At 43.4% G+C, this 20,200-nt stretch overlaps 1 protein-coding gene across 4 annotated transcripts in view; it reads right to left on the reverse strand.

Moving 5' to 3' along the window:
• The window catches only part of Ctnnd2 (catenin delta 2), an 896,229-nt gene that overhangs the window by 5,745 nt on the left and 870,284 nt on the right, over positions 1 to 20,200 (reverse strand). For all 4 annotated transcript variants that reach the window (XM_060380401.1, XM_060380399.1, XM_060380400.1 and 1 more), the window contains 2 exons: positions 8,767 to 8,893; positions 4,527 to 4,658 (listed from right to left, as the gene is read on the reverse strand). In XM_060380401.1, coding sequence (XP_060236384.1) covers positions 4,527 to 4,658; positions 8,767 to 8,893 — 259 coding nt within the window. The remainder of the gene's footprint in view (positions 1 to 4,526; positions 4,659 to 8,766; positions 8,894 to 20,200) is intronic.

Raw genomic sequence — 20,200 nt, forward strand, 5'->3', positions numbered from 1 at the left:
ACACACACACACACACACACACACACCCTTTAAAACTATCCCTGGCTTTCAGGATGCAAGGATAATGAAATTTATACACCACCTACATTTTAGAATGATAATCACACCACGGCAGAACAGCCTACCAAGATTTCATTACACACCATTCATTGCTATCATGATTGTCTAAAAGGCATAAAGTTGTTGTGTAGTTAAATTATTGGAAGACACTGCTTAGAGAGTGAGGGTGAGCTCTTCTTTAACTTTCTCTTTAGCTCCCATGTGTGTTGCATCCACAAGGAAGTGTCCTCATGCATGGAGGACAGAGCAGAACATCAGATGTTGTCCACTATTACTGCTCTCCAACTTATTGCCTTGTTGCTAAAGTGGAATCTCATCATTTTGGCTAGAATGGCTGGCTAGGAAGAACTCCATATCTGCCTGTCTCTGCCTGTCCAGTGCTGGGGTTACAGGCACATGCAGGCATGCCCAGCTTCTTACATGAATATCTGATATTCACACATAGGTCTTTATGCTTGCAGAACAGGTATTCACTGGGCAATTTCCCCGGCCCCTCATTTTTAGTTTCATATAACTCTGCTACCCTCTCTGACTAAATATACATTGCACCTATATATCTCACTGTGAAAAGTTTTTCTCCTGGATCATCGACTCTTCCTAGTGGTCCCAACTTCCTGCCTATCCTGTCTTCTCTATTCACCAAATCTCCCATAGCCAGGGGCATCTTTCCATCTTACAAACTGGATTATGCCAGTCTTTCTGCTTGATAAGACTCTAGTGCCCAAGCGCCACATGATTTGTCCCCCATTCATTTTCTACCATTCATATTTCTTACCCATCCTCTCTTAGCCACCCTGCTCCTCGTTGCTCTAATGAGTGAGTCAAGTCTGTGTGATTTAGAAAGATTCTACATGCAAATCTTCCTTTGTTCCTGGTTCTGAGATCCGGTTGGTATTCAGTCATCAGCTGAGTTGAATCCCTGTTGCTCATGACATGCAAAATTACCCTTTCTATTTGGCATCCTCTGTCTCATTATTTGTTCAGTTTTGTCATCACACTCAGCATCATATGATGTGACTTTGTAGAAGAACGTGTTCATTGCTGACCTTTGTTTATTGCTAGCCTTTATATACTAGAGCAGATGACCCATAAAACAGTTAAGTATGTCTTGTCTCCTCTGTTTGTGTATCTCTGGGATGGTGCTGCCTGGTCTTGGTGGATTTTCACAGGGCAAGAGATATAATTAGTGAATGATTGATTGAATGCAGGCATCAACCTTTGAAATTGACCTACCTGCCTAACAAAAACATGCTGATGTAAATGCCACTACAAGGTCAAGGTGAAAGGCTTGTATTTCCTTTTTGGAATAATGCATTTTAGGGGGCTGGGACATCTGTACTATTATAACCTTAGGCTCTTTCCACATCAGAGAGTTGGTTTTGAAATAGATGTTTCTGTTGGCAGCTCTGCTCTCAGCTCTTTAGCTCACTTCCTTGTGTCGGAGAGACTCTAGCTGAGAGTGAACTACATTCACAGGTGTACAGAGTGGAAGGCCTCAAGGATGCTCTTCATACACTCAATTTCTAACTGAATGGATTAGAATGGCTTTAAAGGGCATAAGAGAGACATTGACAAAAATGGCAGATATCACCTGGTGAAAAGGGAAGTCCCCAGATAAACTTAAAAGTTAGGCTGTGTAACCAGGGATCAGGAGGCACACAAGAGGTTTCTAGGCAACCACAGAAACAGCAGCCAGCATCCTGCTTGACCGCACAGCTGATGCAGGGATTCTGAGGATCCCGTGGTAGTGGAAGGACATAAGGGGATAAGTATTCTCTGATAAGGTATTCTCAGAGACATAATCTAAGCTAGAGGAAGAATGCAGAAGAGAAAAGCAGGGGGATGGCTGGGATGAAAACCCTCATGGATCTGGATTTATAAGATACACACTAGGGTAGGACAGCACAGGGGAGGAACTGTGTCAATCACCAGCTTTTCCACGATGTCTTTGAGGGTGTGGCCCATCATTTCCCACAACAGACCATTCTTTCCATTGGGGAATGGTAAAGAATCACCGCTGCTCAAGACCAAGAAAAATGGAAACATTTGTTTCTTACACAAACCCTACCACACCTGGGGTTTAATCTTAAATGAAAAAAAAAAAAGATATATAGTTTTCCTATTGAGGTCCTAAGAAATCTGATTTTATAGGTGAATTCCTGAATGATGGGCACTTCCCAAAAATTCCAGAGTAGAAGTTGGTGAAGTAACTTTTCTCTGTAGTGTGATGCATTGGGTACTCTTGTGGCATGGCTGGCCATTCAATTCATACAGAAGGCAAACACTACCATCAGGCTCACCATCCAAGCCACCACTTTCATCCTTGCAGGTACCCTGACTCCACCACTGCCATTCCTGCCAGCATATTAATACTCACTGTCATCACACCCATCATTTCACCTCCATCATTACTGACACATCATCTCTGCCCTCAACAGTCGAGCGGGACTCCTGACATCTACCACCCTTGCTAACACCTTCGTCTCCACTACTCATTACTGTCACAGTCCACTATTATCATGGTCATAAAGTCACCAGCAGAATGGGATCCCCTTCTTCATTACCACAGCAAGCACCAGCACCATCTTCACTTCTCCCACTCCACTTCTCTCATACCAATTCAACCCCTCACTGTCACCCCTACTTGTTTTGTTCCCACCACCATCCTCACTTCCATGTCTCTCCTCACCACTCTCACATCACCCCCACTCTTCTCATTGCTTCCACTGCCTTCCTCTCACCTCTGCATCTTACTGCTTCCACCACCCTCACTATTGCCCTTGATAACACCTGTTGGCTTGAGAAGAACTTTCTCGTATAAACAAACTCAGTAAAGAGCTTAGGCTGCCTCCAGGTTGGCTAGAATTTGAATTTACTTTTCAGGTAAGCCAGAGCTGAACTGTTTGAGCCTTTAAGTAGGTTTAAAGAACCTAACTCTCAATAGCAGAGTTGTCAAGATCTTGGCCATTTCCTAGGCAGGAGGAATATTAGGTACATGATACATTTTATGTTTTATTTTACTGTGTGTATGGGCAAACTCATGTACCACTAGAAGCATTTCAACATAAACATATGACTCTTAAAAGCCTTAAGGGTGTTCTACTGGGCCAGAGAGTTGAAGAACAACATTAAACTTAAGTGATAATAATATTATCAACCTTACAATTATTCTTGTAACTATAATCTCCATCTGTCACCTCAGATTTCCTGTGGTGTGGCTACCAGGGCAACCATCATTATATCTGGACTGGTTAGATGAATTTGTTGTCACTACTAATTCAGGATAATCAGTATGAATTAGATTCTCTGCTGGGCACCTCTGTGCTTGGGACTCATTCTCAACTTTCTTGTCAATGTTCAATGATGCCTAGAGCAACATTTATGGGGGCAGGAAAAAAAACAGTGAAAAGGAAGGATAAGCTATGGTGGCAGAATGAATTAGTTTCTCCCTCTGAATAGGCAAATCAGGATCAAGGGTGGCATGTGCGGCTGTGGGGTCTGCACATGGAGGCAGAATGTAGAGCTGGGGGTGAAGATGGGACACATCTGTTTAGTGTACATTTCTTTATGAAGCTGCGCAGGGGTAACACAGAACACACGCTCCTGGGGTAAATACATTTGTTATTGCAAAAATTTATCTTATCTGTCCTGGGTTTGGGAGACATTTAATAAATCATCCAATTTGTCTACTCTGCCTCCCTGTAGGTCTGTGCATAAATAACATCAGAGACCCGTAACCTATGCTTTTTAGAGTACTCAGAGTACCTCTGTGAGTCTTCAGGGTTACCCCTTTTCATCCCAGTTCTATCAATGATACAACCACCTGATCTTCTTTTAAAGGCCATTACTCATGGTGTATTTTCAGGAGGGGCTCATCTTTTCATCCACATGGCAAAGAATTGTGTAGGCCCTCTGTTGAAGTTGTGTGACTCAGAGAGTCTAGTTTTAAAGATCTCAGACCCTATAAGAGCCTCCCACACCCCAGCTCCTGTGTTCCATCTCTACACCCACATATTTAGAGAAGCAGGGTGTATACAGTCCATGAAGACAGTTGTAAATGCCCAAGGAAAACTGTGCAAAAGAAGATGATGGGAGTTAAAGCTACACTTGCTTACAAGCTAGGGTGAACCAGGCATTTTGGGAGGGGAACCAGCAGGCACAAGTGTATCAGCTCTGTTTGGCCTCCCCAGTGTCCCAGCTGATGGGATGGAACGGTGATGGTTCTGACTGAGGTACAGATGACATCAAAAGCACATCCATTCTCTATAAGCTTCATGGGCATCTCTAGGGAAGAGATGGGCATCCCGGGAAGAAAAGAAAACGCAGGAGTCCTGTGGGAGCCTTGTCTCCTTCCTCCAGCTCCTGGTACTATCAAGATCTCCAGTCCTCCTGGCTACAGAGTTCATTCTGCTGTTGTAAGTCCTGGCTTCAGCACTGGTCCCAGTCAAGCATGTGACTGTGCTCACCTGTCATGGCGTCTTTTCTGGAAGTGTGTTCTCCTTTAGTTCCATGGTAAGTGGCATTGTTGCCAGTAGATTCGTAATCTGTTTTCCTTTCTTTGAGGCTGATCATTTCCCGAGGTGAAGCTGGGGCACTTGCTATATCAAGAAATGAGAAAGGTTATTTTCTGCATCTCACTTCATGGTTTGTGTGGATTTTTTTGCATAAACAGTTAACTTTACAAATACACATGGCTCAACATATGTCAGTACGGGTACATGGATTGTTTATTTTTCATTATTATTATTTTTGGCTTTTGTTGTTACCATCAGTCCATGGTAACTGCTGCTTTATCTTAAGTGGGTCAGTTTGACCTGGAGGTGGGCAATTGAGGACTACCCCCTGGGATCATCTTCCCTGGGGAGGAATGGTGGAGATATAACCTTCCCTAGGTGTACAGAAGGCCTTTAAGAATGAAGCTGGTCTTTTGAGTTCATTCTCATTCCCTTCCCTCTCCCCCTCTTTCTTTTTTAATTAGATATGCTTCAAAGGACTTGTTATAGTTTGAGCATCCCTAATTTGAAAACCCTAAGTAGAAACACTCTGAAGTCTGAAACCTTCTGAGTACTGACAAGACTACTGAGGTGGAAAATTCCACATACCCTACCTCATAGCACAGGCTGCACTCAAAGCACTCAGAGTAACTTAAACCTTTGTGTACAATTAACTCCTGGCTGCATAAAAGTTCTGCAGGGAACACAAATGCATTTTGTGTTTAGACTTGTGTTGTCTGCTGAAGATATCTCCACGTATGAAATTCCATATAGGAAATTATTCTAAACTTAAAAAAAATTTTTTTTAAATGAGAAACCTGAAACATTTCTGGTCCTAGCCATTTGAATAAAGGATATCAGATTCATGTTGACAATGAAGAATCCCCAAATGAAAAGAAGTGCCAAATGAGTTCAACATGGAGTTGCCCAGCAGCTGCCTTATGTAAGGCAGGAGCAGAATATCCCATTAGGGTGTACACCAGGCTCTTCTTGGGCAGTCTCGGGTACGTGTGAAGAATGCTTTTTCCCCCCTCACAGGACATTTTGGCTTCAGTTCACAGGTGCTCAAGCCAATAATGTCTCACACAACCCTTAAGTTTCGGCTGCTTATTGATTGCTGGGCATGACGGATGTACCTCCCCATCAGCCATGTTTCTAAAAGAGATGGGTTGTAGGTAAAAAAAAGACTCCCCCATGGAATTCCATATTTTTTAAAGTAAGCTGGCACCAGAAACATGGAAACCACAGCTAATGGGATGGCTTCATAGCTACTTAACAGTGAGCCAGTGTAGAGATGTGGGAAGAGTCAGGATGCAGCAGGGTGCTACAGGGATGCTGGCCAGGCCTGTTTCCACCATGATGGGGACATCAAATGCAGCATGAGGACCTCAGCCATGGTGTTCTTTTATGTTCCATTTTCCTCTGAGTTCCTGGATCCCAGGGCAGTGCTCCATAATCTGCCTTTTCCCAAAAATCTGCTTGAGAGTTTAGGGACTCTCCCCCAAATCCTGAACTTTCCTTGATTTAAATTTTCCATGAAGAAGCCTTGGAATCTGCTCCTAAGAAACATACCAGGTTATGAATAAAGCTCTGTTTTTTTTTTTCAAACTGGTTTTTAACATAAATCCCTCTTTGCTAGTGTCAAAGCCACTTTTCCAGCCATGGTTTACCTTTCAGAGCTCCACTGACACTCTGTGCAGGGCTCCTCAGCCCCAGCACACAGGGCTTGCCCGTACCCTACATATACCTTTTTTCCATCATGTGAGTCATTGGATTCTGTCAACTGAGTAAACTCTGTGTGCCAATCCCTGTGCCAGATGCTATGCTATGCTTGCTAAACCCAGGGAACCCCTGAGTAGGGAAGTGGATGTGCAGACATTAGAATCGGAGTTGGAAGTTTTCAGAAGTCCGATCCAACTGCTGGAAAGGTAAACAGGCACCGTTTGGCTTTCCCAAAAGAACCTCACTATCTCCCAAACTGATCAAAATGAAACTAGGGGCTCACTGCTGGTCTCTTTTGGTGATTGGAGATTTCCAACCCTGCCTTTTTATATCAGAAATAATCACCAAAATTCATAAAATATAGATGCTTGAGCCCACACAATACAGGTTGAATCAATTCAGCACCCAGTGGAAATCTACAAGCGTTGGACATGACAACCTGCAGTGTTCTCGTCTCTCAGTGATCAGACCCCAGCGGTATATTTCCCTACTATATAGGAACTTTGGCTCTTCAAGAAGGGATCAGAGTCTGATGTAGGTGAGGAACAGAGCAGGTCTGAACTGCTGTCCATTTCAGGCTGGATAGAGACAGAGAAAAGGGGTTCTGTGGCAGGGGATTGGGGAGAGGACATTGCATTTTATGTGTCTTGAGGCTCCTGAGCTTGAAGGAGAATTACTGCAAGAACAACCAAGTTCCAACAAGCCCCAGCTTGGCTGGGCTCAATGGACTCCTGCCTGTTCCTGTCTCATTGGCTGCTGGGTCTCCTTCTACCCCCTCTCTCTTCTGCTTAACCTGTCCTTCTTCTGTCCTTTTTCCTCTAGTCCTGGGTATCCTTGGATAGGACCTGACCATTTAGGAGTCTGTGCTATCAATCAAGAAGGCACAGTATTTTGGAACCTTTTGACCAAAGCTTTTAAAATGAGAGCCTAATATTGCACAGATGGTGGTGTTTATTAAGCTACATGAAGTGTGTAATTATCTCCTGAGACCCTGCACTCGTGATGCTTTGAGCCTCTAGTAAATCAGGATTAAGCTCCAGGAAAGATCAAATCATGCGAACAAATGTTTATCAGGTGTCTTGATGTGCCTGGCCTAGGAAATACCAAGGCAGAGCACTTGTTGAATGGGTCCCCATTCTTGCCCTTGATCTTCTACTACAGGGGTGGCTATTCCGTACACCAATACCTTCTCATCCCTCTCTCATTTCATCCTCCTGACACAGATTGGTTGACTTAGATCTTACTTAGAGCCATTAACCAGCCACCCTCCTTATGTGCCCTAGGTGCTCTTTAAGCCTTCAGAATTGTAGAATTAGAAGTCTGTTTGTCTACCTCTGTGCTTCCAAGTTACAGAGAGTTCCTGACTATCATCTATGGTTGGACCAAATGTCCTATGAACAACCATGTCTTGAACAAACAAACTTTCATGGAGCTTGGAGAGGGTAATTGATTTCACTCAAATTTTCTCTCTGTTGCTGCTTTTCGTCAACCCTGTGACAGTAAGCCTGAGGTAAAAGATTAAGTGCAGTCATCCTCAAAGTGGCACAAAAGCCACTTTGCTGGGCAGATTTTCTATCCAGCCCTCCAAGATGCTGTCTCAAAGACCAAGATTTCCTCAGTGGGGGTTGCAGGCCAGGGAGGGCAAGAGAAGAATGTCACAAATAAGAGCCTAGATAGAGGGGCATTCGTGAGGACATCTGATTATTTCATCTTCACTTATTCCCCAATAAAAAAATAAACAAGCAGCTGGGTACGATGTAGCACACCTATAATCCCAGTACTCCAGAAGCAGAGGCAGGTGGATCTCTGTGAGTTCAAAGCCAGTCTGGCCTACAAAATGAGTTCAGGACAGCCAAGGCTACACAAAAAAATAAATAAATACATACATAAATAATAAAATAAATAAATGAAATAAATACACAGGCAGGGAAAAATAAGCTTAACACCTTATATACTTTAGGAAACAGAACAATAGGATACTTATGTTACTAAATAACACCCATTTACCATTCATATTTCCATCTAATGTTCAGGATAATTCAAAATGACTGGAAAATCATATAACATATTTTAGAAACAAAACAACTAAAATCTAAATTTAAGTGATTAAGGATTTGGCAAAATGAGGAAAAATCAGGATAAAAGTTGGTTATGATACAAACATATTGATGATCTATAGGTTATAATAAGTGAATTGGGTATGGGATAGTTAGAAACACTTATGTAACTCTGATGTGAACCCTTGCCTACTTCCTTTACAGTTTTTTTTCTCATTGAGTGCACTAGGGCATTCCATAGACAGGAAACAAGTTCAGCCTAGACTGGCTCTCAATCTGTGCGTGCCCAGCAGGGTTGCCCCCTCAACAGAACATGCATCCACATACTACCCAGTGTACGAGCCAGACAGCTATTCTCAGTGTGGTGTAGAGATGGGGGGCTGGAAATGAGTCCCTGGGCTCGGAAGGAAGCCAAGGCCGGAGCTGCCTCTTACCTGAGCGGTTGTTGGGAGACACACGCACAGGAGAGATGGAGGGTGTGCGGGAGGAGGAGTAGGGCCTTTGTCGATCCCTCTCGATGGTTGAAGATGAGGCTACAAAGTGATATTGAGACCATCCATCCTGCAAAAGACAGCACACTCCCATTAAGCAGGGAAGGACGGGCCTGCTTCATCTCCTGACTCTGCCGAGTTCCAAGCCTATGAATTTGCAAAACATTTCTGCAGGTGTCAGAAGAGATTATGGATTTTCATAATCATCAAGGCTTAACCCACAGGAATGTGAACTGAGGATACACCTCTTCTTCCTCCAGACAGCCTGGCTGAGAAGGTGGGTGGTTTGTGTCTGCTTCCACCCCCCAAAAAAAAATTGAATGAATGGTTTCTGTAGCAATTATTCTGTGCCAAATGCATTGTTGAAGACAAATACACTGTCTAGAACGTCAGATGCCTCAACATATCTGCTTTGGCTTCCCTGGCTTCATCTCTGCCTGCTTGCTCTCCATTTGCTAGCAAACCTGTCTCAAGTGTTGACTTTCTTATTCTCAGGGCATATCTGCGAGCAACAGAGTCCTGGGACAGCATCCTGTCTTCTCTCTTATTCATCCCATTTACATAAATTCCAACTTCTTTCTAGGTCACAGAAGGCCCCATCCCCTTCAGAACCCCTGCCTCAGGACCTCAAAGCTCTGGTAAGACACTGGACGATGATACATTCCCTGGAGAGCCTGGGCATTCCACTTCTAATCAGAGTACCCTCAGAATGTCTCCCAACACATCTCTGTTTTCCATCCCATCGTCTCCATCCCCCACCGAATCGTCTGTCTCCCACCACACCTTCCCTAGCCTGCCAATATCTGATCAGCATATGAAATGCATACATTCTATTTTATAATAAGTCCCATACAAATGAATCCCAGGTCATATTGTGAGAATAAAGAAGAAAATTAAAACAGACAATGACAGAGAGCTCTTGTTAATGTGTCATAGGCTTTCCTTCTGTTTTTTCTTTTTCAATTCAATTGTATTTCTATCAAAGTACTATCCTAAGGAGTGCTGGCATAACAAGAAAGAACACCAGGCACCTGCCCTGTTCTGAGTTCCCTCTTCACAGAGATAACTCTTTCCAACTCTTTTAGTACTAATTTTAAAAAGATAATATTTGGACTTTAAAAGAGTTTGATGTTCTATGAGGAATCATTGAAAATACCAATAGATGAAAATTAAGAACAAAATTCGTACTCCTTTTAATATTTGTTTATCTGATTTTGATACTTCCTGCTCTTACTCATACAAAAAGGCAGGGCTAGAAGTACACTTTTTGAAAGAGGCTACCTAACACATCCTGGGTAAGTGATGGTGTGGTAAGCTTCTTTTAACAAAAGTCTAAGAGCTGGATTCCATAGAGAAGAAAGGTAGTGTGCCCACTCAAATCAAAAAAGGAAACAAGTTAAGGATACTGCTATTAAAATGTGGTGTTCTTATACATGGAGGAGAAAATAGCAGTTAAAAGAGCACAGAGCACTAGTGTGGCTGCGCTGTGTAATGCAGTCAAGGAAGCACTTTGCAGAGTTAACACTATAGGGGTTATAAGGTGCCAGGCACTAAGGACAGAAGTATGGGTTACATGGAGGTGGGCACTAAGGACAGAGGCAGAGTTTCTAAGTCAAGGGAAAAACAGATGTGAAGGTGTTGGGTCGAAACAGAATGGTGGCTATGACTGAGGAGTGACCAAAGGTATAGTAAGACACATAGCCTTCTGAGTGTTGAGAGCTGAAGGCAGCTTACAGATTAATAGAATAGAACCTGTGGCTCTTGGTGGAGGAAGAGAACACATGAGCAACTGACTGAAATGGAGGTTCTGGGGAGAAGTGGAATGCTTGAATTTCTGTTGAAAGATCTGAGGCCTTGGCCTTTGGATGTTAGACATAGAAGCCATGCTTCGTCCTGTGTTTCTGCTGTAAGCCTGAAGAATTAGAGGCACAGCTCCTGAAAACAATTATGGCAGAGAAGCAGTTTTGGAAGGAAAGCCAAGACTGCTTTGGGAGCATGTTGGTTTAAAAATGCCTGAAAGACATGGATGTGGGATAAAGAATCTGTCAGAATCTGCAAATCTGACTTTCAAGAGCAAGGTCAGAGGTAATGCTCTAGAATACAGATAATACCCAGGGTAAGAGAACAGAAAGAACCTGGAGAGTGAATGCAAATTATAAAAGGCAGAAAGCAGAGGCCACACCAGCCCAGGGATGCTCCAAGAGTCAGAGTCAGAACAGCTTCTAAGAAGGCTGAGAGGAACTGAATGGAACATCTGGGAGGAGGCTGAGGCCAGTGTGATGTCGGGCAAGGCAAGGGGAGTGAATGTGAGAGAAGCCCCCGTGAGCCACAGGGACAAGCACCTGCACTGTTCTTGGGAAGATGGAAACCAGTGCAATGGGACTGAGATGCTCTGTTTGAGAAGTTTGGTGAAGTCTGTCTCAAGTGGGCTGAGAAGATTATATAAATTAATGAAAGGAAGATTAAGTGTATGGACAGATCTTGGAAAAGTTATAGGATTGAGGGAAGCCCCAACATGGGGCTTCAATAGAGTGAGGATGGTCTGGAAGACACTCGGACCTTCTGTGCACTGATTGGAATGACTCAACATCCCAGACAAAGGAGCTGGTGACACAGGGGAGAAGAGAGCATCACAGGGTGATATAGGACTGGAAGAATTCAGTGGACCAAGGGGTTGCTGGTCACAGAGGAAAAGGTGAGGAGAGACAGGCTGTCCAGCCAAGAGATAGGAAAGTGGGGAGATTTGGGGCTGTGACAGTCAGAGTCTTCTTGGTTTTGCATGTTTTCTTCACAAAAATGAGAAATGAGATCATCTGCTGAAAGCAAGTATAGCTTAGACAACAGGAGAAGAAATAGGAATAAGGGGGATGAGAGAGGAGAAGTATGGGGGGGTGGTGATCAGTTGTGGACCTCCAAACATGCATACTACACACACACACACACACACACACACACACACAAACACACACACCAACAACCCTGGATGGGAGGTGACCTTTTCTCTCTCCCCTCTCATACAGTGAAACAGGAATCTTGGAATGGCCAAACTTTGATGGCTGCACACAGGAAAGCCTGGCTGGGACATGAAGATTTCTATTCTGATGGCTCATAGTCACATACTTACAAATGTCATGGAATGGTATAACGCTGGATACAGGAGGCCAGGGTGCGGCTGGGCCAGGGTGTTGATGGATCACAGCTCATCAAAGGCCGTTATGCTGGCCAATTAGTTACTGTGAAAATAAGCCTGATTGCTCTCCACATCTTTTATTGTTTGAATTTTCGATCATTCTCTTTGTGTTCTAAATAAGCTCAGAAAATGAAGATGTATTTTTTTTAAGGGGAATGTTATTGCTAACTGAACATGCCTCTGGTCCCACTAGCCATGTTCATATTTATAATCTAGCTAGCAATAAACTATCATTTGGTTACTTCTTGATGTCACTTATAAAGGCTCAAAAGTGGTTTACACAAATATACAACTCCAGGGGATACTTTCATTTACCATTTGTCTCTTTGTTCACTTTTTTTTTCTTGTTTAAATTTTAACTCATTCTTGGCTGTGTATGTGTGTGTTTGTGTATTATAGTCTATTAACTGCTTAACCAAGGATCCCTTTGTACCACCTGTGTGGCATTAAATAAGAAAGCTCGGGGAAGAAAATGGAGAATGAGGAACAGCCACAGTGACTATGGAAGAACTGTGAACCCTTCAGACTGCTGATAAGGAACTTTCTAAATGTCCGTGACTCTGCAAACCCTGAGCAGCGACCCAGAAGATGTGCCCTTCAGCTAGAGACCCAGCTAAGCTGTCAAAAATGTGATATGATATCTGGTGCCTCAAATTGGTTTTTATTTTTAACACATTAAACTTAAAAACTGGAGGCTGTTAAATTGCTCTGAGTAGATAGGGATGGAAATTCAAAGAGAAACCTAAAGTCGCTGAGGTTTAGCCACCAGGAATCACCTGACCTTTTTAATGTCTCCTCCTCCTCTCTTTCTACCAGTTCTGGCTTCAGTGACAACATTTCTTATGTGGTTCTCTCAGAAGTTTATCATCTTCCAAAGTGGTAGCTTTCTACAGTGACATTTCAGGGAATCCCAGGGCAGGGAAACCAGGGCAGGGCTCAACTTCGTGGTCTCAGGTCTTCACCATCAGTCCAATGTGTACTCATTCTAGGTAGCTTCTGTTGTGAAGCCCCTGAACTTAAAACACGCATCACACATGCACACACAGACACACAGATACACACACACAGAAATATACACATACACACAGACACACACACAGAGACATAGGCACACAGACACACACACACAGAAACACATAGAAACACCCACGTACACACAGATACGCACACACACTATATGTGACATATACATGCATGCATGTGTGGAAGACAGAGGTCAAGTTTGAGTGTCTTTCCCTATCACTCTCCACTTTATTTTTGAGTCAGTGTCTCTAAATGATCACAGAGTTCACCTTCTGAGTAGGCTAGATGGTCAGCAAGCCCCCAGGATCCTCCTGTCTCTCTCTTAGTATTGAGATATAGGCGTACGTCATGCACCAAGGTTTTTATGTGGGTGATGATAATCTAAACTCATGTCTGCATGCTTGGACAAGTACTTTACCCAAGAGCTGTTTCCTCAACCCCTTCATTTTATAGTTTTGATCATATGGTAAGCATTTCCAGTCAGAATGCTATTAATGGAGAGACCTCCCTGATAGGGTGGTACGCACGGCTGGCTGAGCGGTTTGCAAATTTCTTTAGGATGGCATGCTTTTGCTCCATAACTTCTTACAGAAGCTGCAAAGCACTGAACCCACATCAGCATGGAGCCCACTAGGTTTGTTCACAGGCTGAACCAGAGCTGCTGATCAAGGCCCAAACTGCTCTCAAGGCCTCTCTTTCCCCTACTTGAAAGGTCTCATATTAAGGAGAGGTAGAGAAGCAGGCTGTGAGGATCAGGCCCTCTCTGCCAGTGTAATCACCCAGAAGCTCTGTTCTAGTTTCTCTTTCCTCCTTTAACCAAGGACAGTGAAATTCATGAGCATGAGAGCTTAAAGAGCAGCAACACCCTTGACATTCTTTTGCATTGTTCTGAGGAAGGCCCACCCCATGATTCCTTGCAAAACCTTCCTTCTCCTTTTGGTTGATGCTAATGACTCACCCTAGTTGCAAACCACTGGCCAGTAGTTTTTCTGCATAGGTTGAGGTGACAGCTAAGTGGAACACACATACACACACAATCTTAAAGATTTTTAGTCTAGTGTACCTTGGAATGTCACATAAAGCATTCTCAATGTCGACTTCTATGGCCAGTCCAAGCTGAGAGATCTCATACCTGAGTATGGAGCCTCACTGACTCCCTGAATCCCTGTTACATGTGCACACCTTCTAGCTGTGCTCAGAGACACAGCACAGCGCCTTCCCTTCCACAATCTGTTCGGTACTTGTAGCCTGATGCTGTCTTGTGCCAGGTAAACAGGAGGCAGGAGATGAAGGTGCATCAAATCACAGCAGCTAAATGTGTGCTGCCTCCAAGGCTCGGGGAGCCTAGGAATACGTGGCAGTTTCTGTTTCCCACCAACACTACATGTTTACTGCACATTATAGACTGCAGTGATTCTGTCTGTCTTAGAGCTGTGAGCCTTGTAGGTTTGAAACCCTGGTGCCGGGCTTAACGCCTGAGCACAGTGAGGCCTGACATATGCTAATTGCATTTTATGATATAAGATAGCAGCAGTAATTATTGTAAAACAAAGCGCTCATCCATTCCATAGCATAGTCTGTAGCAACCCACTCGTTGCTACAGACTCCGTAGTCTCTGACTCTATCTAGAGGCTGTTCAGAGTCTTATGGTCTTTTTTTTTTTTTTGGTATTATTTCAGTGGAAAGCAATCACATGAGAATCTTTCTTTGCTGATGATCCATGACATACACACAGCTGGGCTGCAAAGCAGCACTGGTTCAGCTGAAATAGTTCAGAAGGAAGTCTTCAGCTCCATCAGTGCCCGTGGTAGCTCCTCTAGGCTGCCCACGTTCCAGCGTGGGGTGAATGAACTTGCCTCATTTTTAGCTAATCTTAAGAGCAATTCTGAAGCATCAATCCATCGGCACCTCTGGCCCCTGGACTGATGCCAATTCTGTGCACATCTTCTAGAGCATGTGACCTTGCTCCTTCATCTCTGATGGCTCAGAAAATACAAGCTCCTTCTCAGAGCAAAGATACTTAGCTTTCCCCAGCCACAGACTCTCAGGAGAACTGGGCATAGAGGGATGAGAAGTGTGATCACGTCACATTTCTCATTAGATGTGCTCCAGTTTCTCTCAAGGCTGGGTACAGGCATTCATACCCACTAGGAGAGGGTGCCTAGCATTCTGAAGGGCTGGTTCCTGAAGGCATTACCTGATGGGACCCTTCCTAGTTAGGGAACAGTGATGAGAGACCCACAGTCCAGAAGACATGTCAATCATGCCATCTAGAGGGGAGGAGAGCTTACCTGAGATGGAATGAGAGCTGCAGCGTGGGGTTGTGCACAAACTCCCACCTGCCTCACCTCCAGCTGCCACTCAGTCAGTGGAAGGATGTGGCTCAGGCCCCAGAATAGAGCTTATGAGAAGGAGGAAGAAAGAGAAATGCCTCAACTGATAAATGGAAAGTTTGGAGACTTGGTAGTCATGAGAGAGAAAATGGGGCATCGTGGCAAACTCAGTAAACAGGTGAGGGTTAGGAGGGAGCAGGATTTTGAGTTACATGTTCTGTGGCCTCTGACTTCTGCTTCTGGGAGATGAGCTTGGGAGAGCAAGTCAGAGTTGGGTGAATGGTGACAGTAAAGAGCCATGGCCTGGTTAAATTCAGTTGGCGGCCCTGTTTACAACACTCTCCAAAGCCAGTTTTGGCGTATTGGATATTAGAATTTAAATTCAGCAAACTCTTTTCTTATGACAAATAGACACCCCTGACTGGTACAAGCTTCATCAAATAATCGACGTTGACAATAAACATTGCTTACTTACATTGGGGACATCAGCTGAAACCTAACATAAACATTTACCAGTGGTTGTGGTTGCCCATGTGTGGTCACTGACCCTTTTTTTTTTTTTTTTCACTTTTTTGTTTTATAAACAGCTTTCAAATTTTCTTCCTCTGATAAGATTTATTTGGCTTCAGAACAATGATTTCTCAGTGGACACCCAGAAACTACTCCGTGTTGAAGCAACATATACAAGTTTTTCGCCTTTGCTGTCCTTGAAGGCTCTACAGCCCATAAAGCCTGTCAATTCTAATTTTCCTTGAGTGACTTGAGATAGAAAGGAATGTGTGTTGCAAATCCTTTGGGCTTTTAGTAACTCAGGCTCATCCATTTATCAGCCTCAGATACTTAGGGCTCGTCACTCACATTCACATTCAAGACTTCCACACTGTGGAACCCATTGTTCAAGTAAATAGTCAAACCACAGATCATGGCCAGCTGCTGAAAAGGCCCAAATTGTGCTCATGTATGCAAAATGCTTGTTCAAAGATGTGCTGTTTTCCCAGTCATTTCTAGGTGGAACAAACTCATTAATGTAGTTATTTTAAACTGAGAAAGAAAACATTCTGAATTAGTGGAGTTATCTCCTTATGTCTTTATTTCAATAGACAGTACCCGTGAGCATGAAAACAACGGAGGCAGAATGTTTGGTGCATAGTCAGGGTGATTGAAGACCAAGCCAGATTTTGCATAGCAATGAAATCCTGTGCTGCTCTTTGTTGTAACGATACAAAATTCTCTCTATTTTTAAGGTAAAAATAATTATCTTTATTTTTTGAGGTAAACTGTTTGTTAAAGATTCATTTAAGCTAATTCCAACAACAATTCTAGAAGCCATTAGCGTTCAATATTTAAACTAAATGTTAGGGGCCAAAGGGGAGTATTTGCAGTTTAATGCGGAAATAAATATTACCGGACAGACCCCCAGCTTTCATTATTGTGTTCCAGCTCTGTTGCTTCTAAAGAAATTTAATTAGACTGACGTGGGTTTTAAAGGTACAGTATATGTAAGAATGGGGCTCTTCTGAAGTACCATCCTTTGAAAGCAGATATGTATAAATCCATTTTATGAACTCAATTTAATTTAATCAGGCTAATTCTGAAGACCTACCATCATCAAGCATACTTGACAAGTTGAGAAGAAATGTATATATTTTAGACAAAGAAGGTAAATGGCTGTTACTTGTTGGGATTCAGTTGGTACCAAGAGAAGAAAAACAAAGACTGTAGGAAGCAGAAGAGCTTCTTTTCTGGTGTCACCTTTGAGACTTCAAGTCAAAAATCTGACTTTCATTTTCTATTTGTGAGTAGGGTAGCAATGAAACGTCTGAGCAAGTATCTATAGAACAGGACATTGAGTCTGTTAGGCATATGTGAAGCAGTGGGGTGGCTGGGTCATAAATGTCTTGCAACAGATGAATGGAGAATCAAAATGTGGCACATATACACAGGGTAATACGCTTCAGCTGTAAAGAAAAGTGGTATCATGAAATCTGAATATAAATGGATGGACACAGGAAAGATCATACTCAGTGAGGTAGCCCAGACCCAGGAAGACAAATGCAACATGTTCTCTCTTATCTGCGGTTCCTAGCTCTAAATCCCAAGGTGTAAGTTAAGTATACAGCATGGACTATCTACAGAAACCAGGACAGTATAAAGGGGTCATACAGGGGAAAGGCCTTATGAGATGAACAGTAGGATATAGGTGATCTGAAGTGTCAGACAGAATAACTGAGATGAGGCTAAAACCTGGGAGAAGAAAGGGATGTCAGTATAGAAGGAGGAGGGACAAAGAACACTGATAAAACCTTAACAGATGATATTATTTTATATTTATCTAAAATTATACGTGGCACATATGAGTGTATGTGTTTGCATATATGTGTGGAAGTTTCTGTACACATGTATGACTTAATCCACTTGGGCTGTTAATATTCCCAAGAACGCTAGATTATCCCAGTACCAGACATAAGAAACCACCTCTTAAGCACTGGTTAGGAAAGTGAAAGTGATTTCCCAAGATAATATAGGCTATTGATGTAGCCTTTGGTTGCCTCTCAGGAGTTTGGGATGGGTCCCCATTGCTGAAGACACCACTTGACATGATAGCCTCTGTCCTGAGGTTTAGTTTCTGTGATTCCAGAAAATACTACTCAGGCTGCCAAGGGGAGGAAGCAATTAAGTAGTCCTATCCAGCTGCAACAACTGTGAACCACAACAATTACCACTGCGGCAAACTGTGCGTCAAGATGCAATAAGTAGCAAGCACGTGTTGGTGGCAACCAAGAGCTGTCTAATTTAAATTAACGCCTACTCAACATGAGGTGAATCATGCCTTGTACTGGAAATCTAGCCAGCTTCCCAGGGCTAGTGAGGTCACAAACGTTAGAAAAGAGCCTCCTGCTGCAACTTTGCTAGATCAGCAAAATTCCTCACTATATTCTAAATCCTATCCTTTCTACCTACAGAGAAGTGTGGCTACCAACTACCAACTCTAGTAAAAAACAAACAAACAAACAAACAAAAAACACAAAAAACCCCCAACTCTCTTTACAGCTAATAGAGACCATCTCATGAAACCACAACTGGACACAATGCAGAGTGCACTGGACTGTGGGGAGTCCTGCCCCCACAGACACATCTACACCACAATGTCTGCAACTATGGTTCAGAGGAACAGAAATATTATAAGAGCCATAGTTGCAGGAAGTCTGCTGTGAAAGTCTCTTGGGAATGGCTGCGTGAACAGGAGCCAAACAGCGGCAATATCGACGGACATGTTAATGTGGAGTGGGATGCTTTCCCAGTGTTCCAGTCCTAGGTAAAGGATGCTTGGCAACTAAAGGAGAGTTAGCATCTCCCAGGGGTGAGCCCACTGACTGGCTGTTCAATGCAGAGTGGTCAGCCTGGAAACCGCATACACTTCATTACCAAAAATGGATCCAGCAGATTTACGTGTGTTTGTGTACACACCCAATCACACGCACACACATTTGGAACAGTAATATAGAAAGTAAGGCTATCGACTTGGGAGTGAGGGGGTAATGGGAAGGATTCCAAGAATGGAGCCGGAGGGAGGAAAGGGAGCAGGGAAGTGATGCAACTCTAGTTCATTAAAAACATTTAAACGCTGACTTTACTGTTTTTATTAAACTGTGTCCTCTGTGTTCCAATTAATACTATAAAGCTAAATTTGGGATACAACTGAACAAAATTTAGCCCTTCATGTTTATGGATCTAAACAAAAGGCTTCTGAAACATCACATTGGCACTGCAAGTCAGGTGCTTTTCATGCATGCTCATAAGCAACTGGTAAATTGGAATTTCACCTGGGTCCCACCTCCTGCAGAATGCTGCACACAGGGGAAGGACTGTAGACACTGAATATGCCCTGGCAAGCCTGAGTCCACATGGTGTTATCATATAGTAGGTGCTCATAAGTATGGCGCGCAGCCCTAGGTGAGAAGAGAGAAAATGACAGGCGTGGAGGGACAAGCATTTCGGTACAGCCACAGCAAAAGCCTTCAGTAAGATCTCCGCAGTGAAACTATTGTTTCCAACCCTAGACAGCTCTAGAGAGGCATGAAAGGCTTCGCAGAAGAAGCAACAATGAAGCTGGAGCTATAAATGGCTGGGCGTGGAGGGAATGGAGGGAGATTGAAGAGTTAACCTTCGTGTAGGCAATACAGACCTTGGGGCAGCCTGCAGAGGAAGGACAAGTAGAAGCAAGACTAGAGAGGCTAAAGACAAGAGCTGAGGGGAGGTGGACCAAGAAAGTCTCAGAGACAAGGGTGGAAAGTTACCTTAAGAGGAATTGGACTCTGAAGAATATTGGCAAGGGCAAATATGTGATTTGAAGAGTGTGTTCTGAAGATGGTAACGGTGGTGCAATAAAATGAGGAAGGCACTGTACCAAGCAATGAAGGAGGACGAATAGATTTGGAGATGATACTGAGAGCTAAGTGCTGATGTGAGGACCATGGAAGGGGGCAGCTACCCATGTGGAAACATCACATAGATATTTGCACAGCTAGGCTCTCATATAGATTTAAAATGCAGGAGTGAGAGCACATAGAGGAATATTTGTGGGTACCAGTGGTGTTCAAATGCCTTCACAGGAGAGCTGATGAAATCAATTACACACATAGGATAGGATGCAAAGGAAAGATTGCCCAGAGAAGATCAGGGACTTTAAAATAGATGATGAAGAAAAGTCTTGCAGGAGAACAGGAAAGCAAGGAAATTAGTGGTCAAAAAACACAAAGGAGAGTGTTTCCCTGAGGAGGAAGTGTCAGGGATTGATCCCCAGAGTTCATTTTCATTTTTTCCTAGACAG

This window comes from Meriones unguiculatus, chromosome 3, assembly GCF_030254825.1.
Source record: "Meriones unguiculatus strain TT.TT164.6M chromosome 3, Bangor_MerUng_6.1, whole genome shotgun sequence".
Classification (NCBI taxonomy): domain Eukaryota; kingdom Metazoa; phylum Chordata; class Mammalia; order Rodentia; family Muridae; genus Meriones; species Meriones unguiculatus.